The sequence below is a fragment of the Struthio camelus genome, chromosome W (genome assembly GCF_040807025.1).
Source record: "Struthio camelus isolate bStrCam1 chromosome W, bStrCam1.hap1, whole genome shotgun sequence".
Taxonomy (NCBI): domain Eukaryota; kingdom Metazoa; phylum Chordata; class Aves; order Struthioniformes; family Struthionidae; genus Struthio; species Struthio camelus.
Window position 1 is genome coordinate 19,727,072 of NC_090981.1, and position 18,514 is coordinate 19,745,585.

Sequence of the window (18,514 nt, forward strand, 5' to 3'; positions counted from 1 at the left end):
TACACTTTAGTGTGTAAAACATCAACTACTAAAATCCAACAGCCAGGAATACCAGTTCCCAGGCAGAGCACAGCCCACACAATCCCATACAATCTCTGGTCAAAAGCCAGAGATGGCAACACCACAGGGCTGCTATCTCTTGTCAGTACCAGCTCAGGAGAGACTTAGCAGGTCCAACACATGCAGGAGCTGAGAGAGCAAAATCTCTGCTGCTCCCCCTGCTTCTTATTCCTGGGGTGGTCTGGGGGAAAGAAAACAGAGGGAAGAAATCAAAGTTGATCCATGGAGATTATCACCACCAGTGTGTCCCTATTAACACCTTCCAGCAAGCTCAGTCAGTTACAGTCAGGTCTATGGCAATACAGGAATACAAGAAACCAAGTTTTCTTGCTCACCCTTGTGCCTCTGCATCCGTCCCTTTGGAAGCCATGGTGGCTGCAGCACTAGGCTCCAAGGCCTTGGGCTCTTCAGCTCCAGGACTACCCTATACGCGGCTTTGTGACACAAGCGCTGCCAGGCCAACACCGACGCATTCCAGCGCGGCAACACCCGGCCCAAAGACTGGTACTGATGCCTGCGCTAGGCTGCGCAGAAGGGAGACTCAGCCCTGCAACTCCACGAGCAAACCAAAGCTTGGCCATAGCACTACATAGAAAGGGTTGCTGCTTAATGCAGTCTCTTCAATAACAGCAGCAAAACCTTGTGCAAGTGCAATGAATTCTGCTCATTCAATTACTATTTTGAAAATGCTTCCTTTTGCAAGGACTATGTTGAAAGCCAAAAGAATTGAGAGAAAATACTCAGTCAAAGATTAGTCAGTCAGACACTGACAGGAAAGAATTAGCACTATCATCCTCCTTTTGTTAGAGGAAGACTTTACACACTGTTCCAGTAACCCTTACCTGGGAAATCAACACTAAAAATAATTACAATAAATATAGTCCTAATTACTAGCAAATTATGTGACCAAAAAAATAATTAAACCACCATTAACATTTGCTGACAATATCTAGAAAAGTTTTAAGAGATTTCCAAGGAGTTCCTAAAACCCGTATCAAATGCTACAGTCCCAAACCAAATGGTGCAAAAAACGTTGCCTCCTTTTTATAGGAGAATCAGCTCAGTATGCTGATCACCATACCTTTCCTAGCAAAGCTAACAATCAGATCAAAGCCTTCAGTGGCAGGAAATACTACCAGCAAATGGACGCTTCACAGCTGTCAAACTTCTTAATAACAGGGAATTCAGACACATCAATAAAAAGATGCAGAAAGGTCAAAACTCTTAAGTAAACTGAATTTAGTAAAGCATATAATGGAATACGCTATACGTTTAAGAACTCTTTCTCCAGATGTCTTAGTAAATACAAGCTGTTGAGAGCACTGAAACTGTTCAGTATTGTAATTGCATTAAGTGTTTCTAGGGAAATGCTTCTCTTCTGAAATCCAATAACTCCCAGGTGAGCAAAACTTTTATGTGCAGAAGTGTGTTGTCAGGTTAGAAAGTGGATTCATTCATTAGTATTTCAGAAATATTTTATACTGGAAAATAAAGCACATATAATTCACAGAAAACACAACTTATTAGGGATATAGTATTTTAGACATCATATATATTCTTCTGTTATACTCCCAAAACAACGTTCAACATAATGTTCAACATAAAACAGATATCTTCAAAACTTACAAACTACGCAACAGTCTTCCGCATCAAGTAAAAATTATCTCCCTCTTGCATTATCTCCCTGTTGTTTTCATAACAGTCAAAGTTAAAAACTTCAGTATGTCCATGAGTTTTTACGCTACTTCTACCGCATACATGAGAGGAAGAAGCACGGAAACAAGAATTGCAAGGTAAAGTGTTTATACCTCCATATAAGGTCTTGAGCAATATACCCCTGAGGGGGAATGCAAATTAGTACAGTCTAATTACGCAGAAAGAGTTGCATTATGATTGTTTCAGAACAAAAAGATCTGTTCAAGTTGCGTGTGTTAATTATGGAAAAAGCTTACACAAGAACAGGTAGGAAGCTCAAACCACTGTTATAAAATGAAGGAGTAAAACCTGCTGTAGAAATTTACAACATACATGGCTCAATAATGCTTATTTGTAGGGCTGTTATGCAAAGGTCATTCACTATTAAAACTTAGACTGTTCCAGAAACCAACCTGCTTGTACAGGTCTTACTCCTACAAACACTGCTATTCCTGTCAATACACTGCCATATCAAGAACACAGGATCTTTTATGTCAAGACTTAATACAGTTAAGTTTCTGCTCAACTGCAATTATGAACAGTCCCCACTTGATTATTACTTTTTATGACTTTGCTAGCTTCAACAGATTAAATATGATGTATTTGGTTAGAACACAGCCTTAATATGCCTTAATTCCTAAACTTAATGTGGCTAAAAAAAGTTCCTAAGGAACAAACACAGTGAAACAGAGCTGTTTTCTAGAAAACTTTAACAATTTTAGAGGACACAGCAAACAAAACAGGACAAACAACATCCTTCACACTGTTAAATTTAGTGAAGAATTATGTCATCTTCTTTAGCATCAAGTATTTCCCCTATTTCTGCAACTTATGAAAACAAGTAGTCATGGAATTATAATAAAAGGTTGATTTAATATATTTTACAAAGACTTTGTTATCAAGTACATTGAGAGCTAAAAGATCTCTAAATCATGAGCATTATCAATCTCAATAACATCTTCTGGTTCCATCTTTGCTTCATGATGTCCTTCCTGTAAATCATCCAGAGAAGCCAGAGCCTCATTTGTGTCACTAGCAAAAGTCTCTCGAGACGCATCATCGTATTCTTGCAGGTTGAGCCCTTTAATGGCTTTTTTCATTTTCTTTCCTAGAACTTGTATTCTCCTCTTCTTAGCAGCCTTTTTGTTTTCATACTCCTTCTGGTTTTCCAGATAGAAGATTTCCTTGAAGAAAGAAAAAAACCTGGCATATGTTTTCTTTAGCAAACACTAGTAAAACTGCATAAGTGGAAAAAATCTCCAGATACTTAGCTACTTTTTTTTTTTTTGGCAAGTAACTGCCAATATTTAACTAACAATATTTAACTAAGATATACACTATTTAAAGCAGAATATGATCCTAGATTACATTCAAGAAAAATGCCCCATGAATAATTTTACAGCTATGTAATTTCTCAATGACTTCAAATCATCATGCAATTTATTTTCATTTTCAAGAAATATTTTTTATTCCAAGTTGCAAAAAAGAATTTTACTAGGAGGTAGGCTGCAGAGAAAATAAGGCCAAAGGTTCTATGACACCCTGAACAAACTTTCCTCTAGAACTCAAATTTGAGTCCAAGTCTCAACCTTTACTGTCCAACACGTGAACCCCTTTTTCTCTACCATAGAATACAACTGTTGCAAGTTCCCTCCCTATTTTAAGAGGCAGAAGATCATGCAACAGGACTAAGCGTTGCTACATGATTTTTTCTGGCCTAGTACACTAAAGAACTGCATATGGAAAATATTAACACTTTTTTCCCCTCCTCTAAAAGCTGCAAAGTCAAATATTAAGGACATGTAAATCTGAGAAAGAGTTGTGCACTTGACAGCCTCCATGATGGCAGTAGCGTGTGTACTTTTTCCACAGGAATCCTGTTTCATTCTGTACATCAAATGATCTCTCTAATAATCATTCAGGTTTGTAAAGTGAGAACTGCTGCCTCATTAAAAACACTTTCGTGTATCAGCAAGAGAAGAATGAGGCACTGAAATACAGGGGCAAGGGAGAGAGGTGGAACAGTAGTTTTTTTTGAGATGGGGCAAAGACTGACCAAATCCAGAACTCTGTGCAACTTCTGTAAGTTGCAAAAGGTTTTTTTTTGTTTTTGTTTTGGACAATCATAGCTGATGTTGATTCCTCTCTTGATTCACAAAATGAGAGGCTGGGATGATCTACAGAGTGAGGGGTACCCAAATACAAGTGAAAAAATGAGTCATTCTTTGAGCAGAGGTCTATGAAGTGGCAAATATCATGAAAAAAACAAAAGTTGTCTCAACAGAACAAAGACAATATTATCTCAGATTACTTCATACCACAAAAACAAAGGCTGTAATACTTATAAGCTCACCAGACTAAAGTGGTGAACATCACAGATTTGGCTAGTGAGCAAATAAGTCTAGGTTCAGACCAGAAACTGACTTAAGAGCAATTACAGCCTAATGCTATAGCTGCAACAATGAATATGAAACAAAAATCTTATTTTAGGAGAACACCATCCTGTCCATGTACAATGAGGCAGAGCTCCAGAGGGGGAAATACAATAGCAGCTACTGTAAGGCATATACAAATCAAGGAGAATATAATATTTCCTATCTCTTCAGGCTCTACAGTCTCAGCCTCCTCAGATTTTTTTTTGGGGGGGGGGGGAGGGGGAAGGCAGCGAGAGCAACTGGCAACACATAAAGAGCGTTCTCTTTGTGTAGCAGGAATGACAATTTGCCAATTATAATTTTGCTTATATTTTTCATATGAAAAGCTGGTTTATTTGAAATATACTTCCTTCAAAATATAGAGTTAAACTTGCTTTAAAAGTTTATGGAAAGGATTCAATCAGAACATTTCTAGTTAAAAAGACAAAGTTTACTTGGGACAATCATTTATACTCCTGACTATTTTACCTTGATTTGTTGTTCTTTGATGCTAGGTGTGTTCTTCAGCAGGTTTAAATAAACTCCCCCTGGTGTTCTTCTTCTAGTACCATTCTTTATAAGGGAAAGTGTAAATTAGTAATTAAAGCAAGCTTAAAACATAAGTGTTGATATAGAAATATCATTTAAAACAATGCTTTGTATTGAGACTGAATCCAGAAATGTAAGTTCTGTTGTATTAGGTATCACATAACAAGCCTGGTACGTTTTTGTTTGTGACTAATCTAGTCATAAAAGCATAAACAGCTCTACATTTGGACATGGGATGTACGAGGTTTCAAAAAATTTGTTTCAGAGCACCAAACCAGCCTGTGCAGCTAGGGGGGGGCAGGTGGGAAGGAGGAGGATTGGTTGGTTTTTTTTTGTTTTTTTTTTTTAAAAACTGTTCAATTACATACTAAATCTGATTAGGTAGCAAAGGAACAAAAGCCTACCAGCATTCTAACTACTTTCACAACTATACGCAGTAATGTAAATATTAGGTTAGTTATTCAGACCATTCCTAACACAGAAGCCCAGTAAAAAGTCAAAAACCAGTTTCACAAACTTAGATATAATATTACAAAACGAAATTCTGCCTAACAATTCTAAAACTTATCCGTACGTGCACAGAATTTTGCATTTCTGCTTGAGAGGTATAAAATACAATACGTACTTTAAGGCCTTTCCCCATAACATACTGGTTCCATCCTTCAATAATATTTAGTGTAACATGAGTAGTATGATGCACCACAGTCAAGCATGAACAGACTCGGCTTTAAAAGCTCTGTAAATTCTGAGCATTTATCATGCTCTTATTTAACTACCACTTGTGATGTATAAATAGTATATAAAATTGAACTGTCCGTTACTTCAATGCCTGGATTCCATATTAAAGGTGATACTTTTGTTGTAAATAACAAATACATCTCAAAAGTTATAAGAAAAATACATCTGAAAAGTTATGAGAACAGGGAAGCTCCATTTTAAAGCACTTTCTTGCAATACTAGACACCATATACTTTTATCATCCTAGTAAATCCCTAACCAATAAAAATAGTGTACTTCATTCACATTTCAAATAGTGTACTCTTGAGTCGCAGCCAAAAAGTCTGTGCCTTTGTGTATTATTGTATTATTTCATCTACTTGTCAAATACTTGCTGATAAACACTTTAATTCTTCAGGACTATTACTGCTTTTAAGAAAAGTTATTAGCTGGAATTATTTTGTGACGACAGAACTTAAAAAAGAAAGTATATAAAAGTGTCTGAAATTATTTACCATTTCCCTTCCCCTCCCCCTCCTTTTTTTTCTTTTTTTAAATATTTGCACTGAGGCTCATTATTTAATAAAAACTAAAAATATACGCAGAATTTGATAACCTAACCAGCAAGTACAGGCTTTTTACCACGACTTCTGCCAGAAATCAGTACTCACTTCTGCTCTGCAGATATACACGATGAATTTTATAGCCAACGGTCCAATACTGAAGTTTACAGGTTCCCTCTTGAATGTTACTTTCAAATGTGACATTAAAAATATATAATACATTGTATTTGAACTTCTGATGGTATGCTGATTAACCTAGTAGAATGGCCAGTGGTGTCAAACATCCACCTGGCTTATTAAAGTAACAGGGCCAGATGCTACATCTGGATCCTAAAATTACAATCTTTTATTCGAGCTTTAGAATCCTGTAGTCTTTGTTTGTGAAAGAAGCATCCTTAGGTAAGATAAAGTAATCAATGTAATGTTATCATTGGAGTCAACTATTGATTTTTGCCCAAAAAAACCTTTTTGGGCAATTTCCACATTCATCCATTTCACTGTCCAAAACCTGCTGGAAGATTACATTAGCATTTACTGTTAAAGTATTTTCATGCCTCAGACAAAAGAGTCCTGGAAGGGTGACAGTAAATTAATGCATGGAATCTGGGAAAACCTGTCAAACGTAAGAGCCATGCAATAGTATTACGTAAGTAACTCTGCAAGTAGAAAAATCCCCTAAACCCAAAACATCAAGTTTTTCTTACCACTATGAACAGTCCACCGTTTTGTTCCACTTCAGCTGTTTCCATGAGCAACTCGATAGCCTTCCTCTTTCCAATTATTTTCACTACTCGGGCAATTAAATCTTTCTTTGGTTCACAAAGCCTTTCGGGGAGGGGGTGGGAAAGAACATATTTACAGTCAGTAGAACTTCAAGTAAAATTGACCATAGAACATTAACAGTTAATAATTTATTCTGTGGGATAGAACGCATTTCAGCGTGCATTGAACTGGCTTTGCTGGCTTCTCAAATCTGCTTTCAAAATACTGAGCTTCCGAGAGACTATAATACATAGAGTATGCATTTTTACAATTTGCTTCAATAAAAATTGAGTGATTTTTTCCCCTCTACTGCCATGTGAAAGATTAAAACAAATGAGAAATGGCAGAGACCTGTACAAAACCTCTGAAAATACAGCATCACAGTCTGCTGTGCAAGATGAACTAACTGCACACAAAGGAGTTGTTGCGAGCATGAAGTGAGCAAGGCAGTTAGGTTAGAGTAAATGGAAAATTTAGGCTAGTTACAAATAATCTGCATTTAACAATTAAAATGACAGCACCCTTTACAGTTAAATAAACTGTTATTGGAAGTAAAAATGAGCGTAACAGTTCCTCTGTATCTTGTGCAATTCAGACAAGCCTGCATAAGAATAAAAAGGAAACAAGTCCCTTGGATAATCTATTATAACCTATCATATGCAAACAGCCAAAAAGAGACCCGCAGCATTACTGGGTTAATTGCATTATTTTGCTAGTAATGGCGTCCTAGAACAGAAACTTTCATCAGTTTGCACAAAGAGAGAGGCTTTAACGGCCTCAGTTCACTGTGTAGGAACCTGTACTTCCACTGAACAAAAAACAAACAAACCAACCAACCAAAGTGTAAGCCCACAAGTCAAAACCACTTTTCCAAAGCAAGAGTTAATACTCTGAATTCTCACATTGTAACGATAAAGCTTCTAGTAATGCTTAGTCTTAAGCCTACCAAAATTTCTCAAAAACCATCCAACCCAAGAGCTTCAAGTAACATTACCTTTCTACAAAGCTGCATGTGTGGCAATGATGGTTCTAATAAAAGGTCTCAAACCACTCATATTGTCAACTACTTAGGAACAACCAGGCTAGCTTCAACTACTTCAGCTGTATGACTGAAGTTACCCAAAATTAAACACTGAAATTGGTATCTTAATGACAATTGTCCTAACCATGCAAAAGGCTTTATACTTTGGGGATTAATCTCATTGAGTTCAATGGACTATTAGGCACTGGAAATTAAACGTCATCTCAAATATTTACAGGACTGAGTTACAGGTATGAACCATTCAAAGAGAGGGAAATGTTTCTGTAGATGCAGTCAACTTCATCATTACTAGGATTTCTAAAAATTTGGTTAAACTCTGCTAACTTCTGTTAATAGCACTGCCACTTTAAACAGACACCTCTCCACCTAGTGGTGTTCGTTCTGCCCCTGCACAACTCTCCTATACATGCTTTAAAATCAAGAAGTTGTGCAGCCCAACAGAAACAGAACAAGATGAAGGGGGAAAAAAAAAAAGCACAGAACAGTCAGAAAAGCTCCTTGATTTCAGTTTGCTGTGTGAGCCAGCACAAGGAGAAGGTATGAATCCAGGCATAGATGGCACAATGCAGTACAGCTTAAGCAACAGAGCTCTGATGTGTATAACTCCAATCCTACCTATCCAGTTCAGAACAGCTATATTTAAAGATTCAGAAAAGAGGGGCTTCTACGTTATCTTGATGAAACTCAATAGAACAAAGAGACAAAGCTACGGAGAACAGCTAATGACACTAATCACTGGCCAAACACTGTATCAATTCTGGTTTCTGACAATACTAAGTTTCACATGTTACACATTAACAATGCCATCTAAATAAAAACTGGGTTTGTCGACCAATCTATAATTAGCAAGTGTTGTAACTTGTGCTCCATACATCACTATAATTCTGTCCCCTTGCACATGCATGTTACAGGTAATTTGTCTACTGAAAAAAGGATGGTGTCAGCTTAGGTCACTCTAAATAAGAATGACTGCCGTCATGTGCCCCCCCAGCATCAGTCCAGTGCTGCCAGAGCCAGCTCAAAGGAAATTGTGGAGCTAACTGGTTCTCCAAACTAACCAGTCTGAAAAAAATACTGCCCCCCCCCCACCCACCCACCCCTCACCTCCTGCAAAAAAGGCTGTGGACAAAGTCCAAGTCCTATCTAGCTCAGTATACTTTATTTAAATACCAGGACCGTGCAAAGAAGCAGGTAACAGCGAGTGTGCGCATGGCAGGAGTTTGATAATCCTGCCCTAGGTTGGCATAAACTATCACAGAACTGCAGTGCAGTTTCGCAAAACAGAAAGAGACAAAGCTTTATTTCAGTACTGGCTCCTAACCTTGGTGCAGCCCACAGTTACAACAGCAGCAGCAAAATGTCTCTTCAGACACCTATACTTCATGCACATTAAGAATCTGTGCACTTCAGGATTTGCGCTCTCCAAAACTCTACACAGCCCAAGTAATCTATAACCTCAAAGACTTGTAACATCCACTTTTTCATGGGGACCGCAACAGGTGTCCATTGTTGATCACCTTCATATCCACATTTTTCATCATGTGGTAACACAGCTTTACCTAGAAAAGCCACTACTAAATCTATATCATGAAAACCAGTATTTCTCCTTGCCAGTGCTCTCAAGCAAGCAAACCATTCCGGTAGACCTTTTCCAAAAAAATTCAGGGTGTTTTAACTCTCCACATGTAAAGCTTTTCAACTGTGTCAAACTCACTGTTTCAGAATTAACCGAAAATGGTATCACAGATGCTAGACAGTATTACCGGAGATTTCTACAAGATACCAGCTACGATGTCACATTTATATCCAGGATTCCGGAAACACGCACAAGGCACTCATGCCTTTCAGAGTTTAGTAACATTTAGCTGTCGGAAAGCTCTTCCAGTATATAAGGAAGTGAAGAAATACTAAACTCACCGATAAGCGATTTCATCTGCCACTTTTTCCTCAGAATCTTCTTCTGTTATCACATACCTTCCTTTATAATTCATTTCTTGTCTTTCACCCAATCTGTCTTTCACAGGCCGCTTCCGTTTGAAAAAACCATGTCCATTTTCTTCTTCTACAGGCAATGTTTTCTTGTCATCATGCATGTATTCATCCAGCTCTTTATCTAAAGTCTCTGCCTCCTTTTGCTGAGCTTCTTTCATTAGCTTTTTAGCCAATAAATAATTGTAAGTCTCAGACTGTCTGCTTCTGTCAATACTACCATCCATTCCTAGAATCCCAAGTTCAGTAGCCACCGCATCCTGACTCTGCTCCTGAAGTACCACACCCCAGATGTTGTTGACCTTCTTACCCCCTGGAACAGTTTGCTTTTGCTGGCTCTGGGTAAACTGAAAGGGCTCAGATTTAGCAGGAGGAAGGCTGGCACACTTCTGCCGTTTTCGTTTCCACAGACAGCTGTCGTCATCGGATTCAGAAAAGCTCTCATCGCTTGAGTCCACACTTTTGGTTGTCCGATAAGGGACACTTGGCGCACAGGATGAAATGATGCTCTGGAAAGGTCTGACTGAATTGTTGCCATCATGTGATTTCTGAAAAAGTAAATGCCCATTTACTCCTATAAAGAAGAGCTGTCAAGTCACATCAAAAACTTGACTAGTTAGACATAAAAATTACTGATTCTGACTAACGTGACAGGGCAGTCCTCTGCGAGCACCTTACGGGCAACTGACAAAAGCATCTGATGAAACTTCTGTATTTTGAATGCTTGAACACAAAAGACAGCAGAAAACATACATATCAAGAGTAACTTATTTGACTGAAAAAAATTACATTAAGAAAATTAAGTTAAGATCATTAGGAAATTGGAAAAGCTACTAAAATTCCCAAATAAAACAAACGACAGCCACAAACAGTAGCTTTAAGACGACTCAAAGAATAAAACATCACAGCAACTTAGCAGAAGATTTTGTAACAGTCGAGAAGCCAATGTTCTCTCTGGAGTTTGATCTTTCAGACAGAGGTCTGGAGTAAGAATTTGTAACCACAATAGTGTTCACAGAAACTCAAGTCAAGAAAAATCAAAACAAACCAAAAGACACCTTGGATGCTGTACAGACATTGGGAAGCTAACAGCATACCGTGATTCTGATTCAATCAGGACAGCCCGTAGTGTGTTGTTTGCATGTTTTCCCCCTGATTTTTTTAACCAACAAGTAGCTATAGACTCACTGTAGCCTGTTTTCAGGTGGGTCCAAAAAAAAAAAAGTTTTAAAATACTTTACAAACAACTCTTACTGCTACAAGAATATTCAGGAAAGGCTAATTCCCCATTTACCTGACTGGCAGTCTGAAACACCAAACTAAAACCTGCTCAGAATTAACATACCCCAGAATTCTTATTCCCAAAGCACAAAACTTTGGGTCATGCTTCTGTGTCGTTCTACAATAAGCATTCTTCTAAATAGCAATTCTAGTTTTCCCCTAATTACTTCCTATCATGAAGTTAAATACTATCACATGATCTTTAAAAACAGTCTCATCTTCCTTCAGTCTTGGGTTAAATATAAACCTTTCTTTAACCCTTCCTGTTCTTCCATCACCATTATAACACCATTTCCTTTTCTTTCTATTAGCAGGCAACAGAGACCGAAGTAGTCTTCAATCTATTTTATCCCACCATAAAATACAAATCTAAGTTAAAACGCGTTCAATAACACAAACTAGTAGCACACAGTCCACAATTCTACAAACTAAGAAAAAAATACATCTGTAATATTTTTTGTGCTACATATCTCAGAAATACATTACAAATAAAAAAAGGTAACCAAAGACAATAAAAATCCTTACATATACAGTGCCATGCACTCATTTATACTATCTTGAAGCCTTTTCCTATCCTTGTACTACCCTAAATTCCTCATGTAACTTCATGATACAACTTACCATGAAAACTGTAAGAGATACTGGAAAATAAACAGTATCTCTTCACCAACCGATGCATACAAAAGAGTTCTAAATCCAAGGGAAAGCAGTATGTTATTAACAGATTTCACGTGTTCCTAAAGCTTTTTTTTATCATATTTTCCTGAAAAGACCAACCATAACGCAGAACATTCTCCTTTGCTCATCCAATCCAAAGCCCAATAAACCCCAAAGCTCCCCCCCGCCTGCACAGAATTTTGCCTAAATAAGCAGGCATCGGAGGAGCAGGCTAGTTCCCAGATCCTGAGCTCGGAGGAAGCGATTATTCTTTAGGAAGCCTGTTTCTCTCCCAGCTGTTTAGGCTCCCGCAGGACACGGGCACCTGTCCAGCTCGGCTGTCCTGGCAGAGAAGGCCTGCAAGGAGCTCACGCTCCAGAGAGCACCGCCCAGCGTTTCCCAGCGCCTCGAAGCAGGGCATCACGGGCACATGGGAGGGCCGTGAGCCTGGCCTGCAGCCTATCTCATGTACTTGTGTGCACCGGGGAGGTGGAAAAACGGGGAGGGCGGCGCCGCGGTGGGGGGCGGACACGAGAGGCAGTCGGGCGGGGAAGGTCGGGCCGGCAGCGCAGCAAGCTGGGAAGGAGGGACGAGGAATGCGAGGAGGAGGAAGATGGAGGGGAGGAGGGGGCTGGGCTCTCCCGGTTGCGCCTTCTGCGCCCCGCTGCCAGGGGCTGCGCAGGCACCGCTCCCGGCCCACCGCCGGCCACGGCGCTGCGGCGGGGAGGCAGATCAGAGCTGAGGGAGCCGTTAGAGCCGCTGGAGCCGTTAGAGCCCATGGACTCGCTCAGCGCCCGCCTTCGTCGCAGCCTCCCCTCCCTCACCTGCTGCGGGTCCCCGGGAGAGCCGACGCCGGGCATATCGGAGTCCGAGCCGGAGAGCTCCCCGTCCTCCACATCGCCCTCCATCCGCCGCGCCTCCAACGCCATCTTCCCGCCGCGACGCCGGAGCGCGGCGACTCCCGGGCGGCGGGGGCGGGGCCATAACGCAGGCCTCCCCCCCCCCCCACGAGCGTCCCTCTCCACCAATAGCGGCAGCAGCAGCCGCTCCTGGCAGCCATGGCGCGGAGCGCGGTGCATGTCGGGACCGCCGAGGGGAGGTGGGGAGGGGGGATGCGCGCTGCCCTGCGCTGCGCTGCGCAGCGCCGCCATCTTGTCGGTGCCGAGCGAGCCCCGTCATCTTGTCGCAGTGGTGTCGCGACGCTGCGCCAGCGTTTCCTGCCGCTGCTGTGGCGCGTCGTCTGAGCGCCGCCGCTCCGAAAAGGTGTGAGGTGGCACAAAAAAGCGGCTACGCAACAGAAATCCCTTGTTAATCTATACAAGAATCCAGCTAGGTCACTTACCTCATGTCTGCGCGGAGCCGGCAGGGCTGTGCTCGGCGCTTAGGGGCTGCTCAGGCCCCTGCTGGTGTAGGCACCACAGCATATAACGCCTTTCATCAGTGCAAGAAGCAGTATCGTGAAAGCTGTTGCGTTAGCGTGGCAGTAAGATGGCCCCTTGTGATCTCTGCAGCACTTTTTTGAGGTATTTCTCTTTCTCTGATGTGTATTTAGGGGGTGTTTTTTCATCCTCTGTCACCCAAATTAGAAAAAGCCTGGAGAGATGTTTTTTGAATCTCTCCATGAAGCCCTACCACAGAGCTCTTACTAAGCAGTCATTGCTTCCCCTTGTCACTCAGACGTGGGACCATATTGGGCTGTTTCACATCTCTTCTGGGTGACCTTATCTGAAACAGCAGTTACGCTGACTGCCTGCTACCCTGATGATTTGGCGTTGTAGAAATGTTGGTGCTGTTAAAGGACTGACCTTTCAGGAAACAGTTAAATTATCTGTTCGGCTCCGTTTGCTTATGCAGCAGCGGCCAGAAATCCCGTAAGGAAGATTGTATTTATCAGCATTTGGTTTTGGTTTAACCACTGCATGAGTAAGCAACCAAATAGTTTTAGCAAAATCACCGTGGTTAGGTTAGCCCTACAATCTCAGATCTTGTATCAGAAGGGAAGACAGCAAAATATGTTACTCTAATAGAAGCTGTTAAAAGTTAGTTGCCCCGGGATGTCAATTTACTAGTCACTTTTATTGCAATAAGGATCTTAAAATGAGTTTACTTGTGGTCGCAACAAAGCTATATAAAATGATAAGGTGTCATAGGACCTGTCCTGAACTAATCCCGCTTGTATACCACAAATCTGTGATGTGCAGAACTAGAAGCAAATTTAAGCAGCAGACTCAACCATGACAAGTCCTCTATAAAAGCGTGCTGAAAACTGAAGGCACCTAAGAAAAGCGCTTATACTAACAAGCTACTTAGTTAAACTTCAGCGAAATACAGAGGTTTTTTGTCTTTGGCAGAGTTCTGCCCCGGTACCAGAGTCTATTTCCATTAATATTCTAGTTTGTTGCTGAAAATTGAAGGGACCGGTGCTCAAGGGTGGGATGTATGTACCACAGTAACAAAGTGGTATGCAAACACATGTCTGAAAGGAAACTTTGGTGCACAAGCGGACATGCTGTTGCTGACTTTCATGAGCATCGCTAGAATGGATCTTTACCTGTCTGTTTGAAAGCTTTGGCAGAAATGATAATTTGAGCAACCTTTGTACCTGTTTGGCAGAAGGATGATCAGAGACCAGTTTTAAATTTCACATGTTCTGAGCTCTGCTCTCATTAGTGGGCATAACAAGTCCAAATGAAGGATGATGCAAATTGTCAGACTAGCATGACTGTGCTGCCAAATGAGCTTACCTAATTTCAACCCCCAAATCTGCACATTAGAATTATTCTCACTGAAATTTGCTTTAATAAATACAGGCCTAAAATATCAGGCTTAATATGAACATGTGGAACAAGCTGAAAAAAATTCATACTGTAGTCAGATATGGAGCTTTTTTTTAATCTTCTGTACCCCAAGTGGGCATGTTAAGGCTTAGGTACTAATATAGCTTCTTGATGCACAACCTTTTTGTATCCTCCAAGCTCTCCTGCTATTGTTCCTGCTTTACAGGTATGGAACAGAAGCACAGGGTGTTATCTATACTGTATTTCAGGCATTGGCCTGAGTTCACGCTTCTGTTTCATGCACAGTTTTTGTAGGCACACCTGAATTTAGATGTGGGCTTGGGCACACCAGGAAGAGAAAGTATGGGCTCGTGTTAAGCTTTTGTGCAGGTCTAACCACATCTTTATCTACATCTGTATGACAGTGGATGGTTCAAAAATGGTACGACTGGCGTGACTAGTACTACATAGCTGATTAGAGCTCAATATGATGCAGACAAGTTGGCCCAGAGTCCTTCCTAGAAGAAATTTGGCACCACTTGTTACAGCGACAGTCTGAACTGTTTAGATGCCCTGTAGCAAAATGGATGAACAGAGCCAAGTCAGGCCCAATGCCAGGCTTTTGACTCTCTTTCTGGCGTGACCAGTAAGGTAGTCATGGCTGGAGGAACTGATTACTTACTTACAGTGACGGAAGAAGTCTGTGGAGGAGCTAGGAGTTGAAACCATGTTGTTCAGTGCTTCAGCTAGCGTGCTAAGCATTTGACAGTCCTACTTTTTTGCTAGAATTCAATCCAGAGGTTGAAGACATCTTGCAAATTTGTCATTGTGAAATACTCCTTTGAGCATACATAGATATAACCCCGAAAAGATAAAAGTCTGCACAAGATTATGAAATACAGTAGAAGTGCAACCTTTCAAAGTCCATCAGGCCGAATCAGCTATATTCTGTGTAGGTACTGAGTTCAGAACCTCAGTACTTAGCACTGAGAGAAAACCTGTCTTTCTAGTGACTTTCTGAGGGTGATCTCTCTGAAGTTTCAATAGGGTCGCGGGAGTTCATAATCTCTGCAAGGCATCTTGCGTGTTTCAAACGCAAACACGTGGGCTTCTGTTCTTCCTGGGGTTTATTGTGCCAGTGAATAATAGGCAATGACAGTTATGGCCACAAAGGCCTCTTAATTAAGTGGATCAGGGGCTCTTTTAAAAGCCTGTTCTTCCCTGAGGCACCTATGGATGGAGCTGCTGAAGTTCCCACTTCACCAGATGCTGCATACTGTACAGCCAACTGGAGCCTATTTGATCTCAGATACTAAATTAACCTTTTAGGAATAAGGTTTATATTAGGAGTAACGCTTACCAGGAGATAGAACAACTCCAGAGCTGCTTTATACCTCTGGGTCACTAGATCAAAATAAGTTCACTCTGGGTCAGATGTGATTGGAACTTGTTATCTGACATGTTTTTGGTGGCGTGTATGAAAGTAATGGATGGCGTCATTCCAGTTTCAGCTGCAGACTGGACAATGGAAAAATAGCTATGGAGACTGACCTGCTGTATCATCCTAAGAACAGTTTTCTGAGGTCAAGGCTATGAAGGCACAATGTCAAAGGAGAGGAAAGAAGCTTGTACTGCTGTTCTCTTGACTATGCTTGTTCTGTAGATAGATGTAAGGTTTGATCATCTTACTGAAGAAAATGTATTACCTTTCAGACACATTAATTTCAAGTTGCTTTTGCTGAAGATTCTTCATATGTTCCCCTCATAGTTAAATGTATTGCTGCCTTTTGGATACAGGTTTCATAGTATCCAAAGCCAGTTTTCTTGTACAAGTGAGAATTCAGTCTTGCATGCAGTGACACCAGTGACATGTTCAGCTATTGAACTGAGTACACAATAATTTTCTTTTCTTGCTTTTATAGACCAGAATGTGTCTTTTCATACTATAATACTACTACTACTAATAATAATGCTTCATTCTGATGCAGCACTTTTCCTGAAGTGGTTTGCAAAGCAGGTCAGTATCTGCAGAGTACGTAAAGCTACAAGATAGTGAGCTTAAGTCATTTTCCCAAGCTTGTGGAACATGCTGGTGAGAGATCCAGAAACAGAATCTAGGTTTGCTGATTTCCCATAGAATGATCTGCCCACAGAAAATGAATTTCTCCCGTGACTAGCCTGTCAGGCCAAGTCTTAATGTAGTACCTTAGCAACAGACTTTCGGATTAAAATCCTCTGCCTGTAAACCTTGCCAGACTACTTTATAGCACTAATTTGATTATAGCATCCAAAGATACTTTTCATTTGACAAAATTAGTTGAGCAACCTTTTCTTAAAGGGCAAATCAGTTATAGTTAATACTATTACCAGTAAGCAAAATTGTGTAGTTGTGGAAATCGAAAGATAAGCTACAGCACTTAGTCGTCATCTTGAGATCAATGGGATAATTTTTCCCCCTTAAGTGTGTACTAAGTATGTGCTTTAACCTTAGTACGAGGGTTTATCCCTAATTGGTTTGGTCATTCAGAAAACATTGCATTCCTGAAAACAAATGATAATTTTATTCCTGAAAACAAATGCTAATTAGTGACCATAATAAATCATCTAAATTCCTATAGCCATTTAAAGGGAATTGCAATTGGAAAGCATGGGATAAAAATTACTTGCAAATTTGCAAGACGAGTGCATATCAATTGAGGTGTACAGGAAAGGAGAAAGAAAAAAAAGAAAAATTGTAAAATCACAAGACATTTGGCATGTGGATAAGTGGCAGGCCTAGAACTTTAAGTTACTGTTATTCACCAAGATTCTCGAAACAGCACTGAGTTACAGGATGAAAACAATGATACAAACTGCTGAATATTATTTCTCCTTATAATAGCCACATTTTTTCCTGTTTGGATGCCTATATGTTCTTATTTCCCCTCTGCTATTAGAAATACTCAGTCCTGACTTTTCTGGACGACTTTGATAGGCTTGTGGAGGACCTCAGGAGTAAAAGCTGAGTTACAAGTTCTCAGATGCCAGCTGAAGTCATAGAAATATCTGGCTTAATTCTCTGCTCTTGCCTTTTGTGTATTGACTTTAATTCAAGCCAAACCAATGCTTAACAGGCTTTAGAAAGCAGAGATGCATTTTACAGAAAGTCCCCCCAGAGTATAAGGCAGCGTGGAATTTGGATCCAGAAGATTCAGTGGCCCTGTAATCAAACTAACCAGTAAAATTCAGTGAAACTTAGGACAGAACAGGTGGTAGTCATGAGAGCATCAGCCACTGACTAATCTGGACCATGTACCCAGTGGCGGAGCAGTTTGAAACAGATGTTTTTCTACTAATCTTAGAGTTGCATAAAATAGCACTTCCTGGGATCTGTTAAACTGTGCACCTCTGTCCTGGCAAAAATAAATGTTTGTACTTGTAGGTAGACTGGTGCTACAGTGAGCGAAGCTCTGACAAATGAACTCAGCGTCAAACAGGAACTGGAGAGAGTTGCTCCAGAGGTCCTGAAGAAACAATGCTGTTGTTTCCCGCACTTTGGTACAGTGGTTTCTGAGGAACGGACTTCTTTTGAAGTTCTTTGTTAGGGATTATAGACTTAATTTGGCGTTTTCAATGATGGCTACTTACCATTTGCCAGTGACTTTACGATATAACCCCCATTTGTGGTTCCACCTGAACACTGTAAAACAAAGGCATCCAAAATCAGTAGTTACTTTTGTCATACCTCGTTTTAAAAGCCTCGTTTCTAAAAGTTTTGGATGGGACAGGTAACCACATTAGTGGACTGCAGATACTCCTGTAGATAGTGTAAAGAAAGCATGATTTCCCCTAGCCCCTCTCCGTCTCCTCACTTTACTATTTGTATTAGCATTTTCTAGCTCACTGAGTGTAAGAGAAACCAGTTATCAACTCATAGAGTGGAAAGGATGAGTGATCTTCCAGCTGTTGCTGGAAAAATAATCCTGTACAGAAACACCAGAACGCACTAGCTGAAGAGGGGTATAACTA

General features: G+C 40.5%; 1 protein-coding gene across 3 annotated transcripts; it reads right to left on the minus strand.

Moving 5' to 3' along the window:
• Nucleotides 1–1,517: 1,517 nt before the first annotated feature.
• Nucleotides 1,518–12,814, minus strand: LOC104150265 (phosphorylated adapter RNA export protein). Of its 3 annotated transcripts, XM_068925778.1 has the most exons (6): nucleotides 11,850–12,127; nucleotides 11,694–11,762; nucleotides 9,720–10,339; nucleotides 6,703–6,823; nucleotides 4,659–4,742; nucleotides 1,518–2,939 (listed from the first exon to the last, which is right to left on the minus strand). In XM_068925778.1, exons 2-6 carry the CDS (start codon nucleotides 11,694–11,696, stop codon nucleotides 2,670–2,672), a joined length of 1,098 nt encoding a protein of 365 aa, XP_068781879.1. In that variant the 5' UTR covers nucleotides 11,697–11,762; nucleotides 11,850–12,127; the 3' UTR covers nucleotides 1,518–2,669. The 3 variants fall into 3 exon arrangements, with proteins under 3 accessions (XP_068781879.1, XP_068781878.1, XP_009682700.1); XM_068925777.1 differs by lacking the exons at nucleotides 11,694–11,762; nucleotides 11,850–12,127 and adding an exon at nucleotides 12,554–12,814; XM_009684405.2 differs by having other exon boundaries at nucleotides 11,694–12,209.
• Nucleotides 12,815–18,514: the final 5,700 nt, after the last annotated feature.

Coding starts and splice junctions, on each gene's coding strand:
- LOC104150265 (XM_068925777.1), bottom strand. CDS start 12,808: ATGCACCGCGCTCCGCGCCATGGCTGCCAGGAGCGGCTGCTGCTGCCG. Junction 10,340..12,553: donor CTCCCGGGGACCCGCAGCAG/GTGAGGGAGGGG, acceptor TTACTTTTTCAG/AAATCACATGATGGCAACAA. Junction 2,940..4,658: donor TCAAAGAACAACAAATCAAG/GTAAAATAGTCA, acceptor TCTTTCTTCAAG/GAAATCTTCTATCTGGAAAA.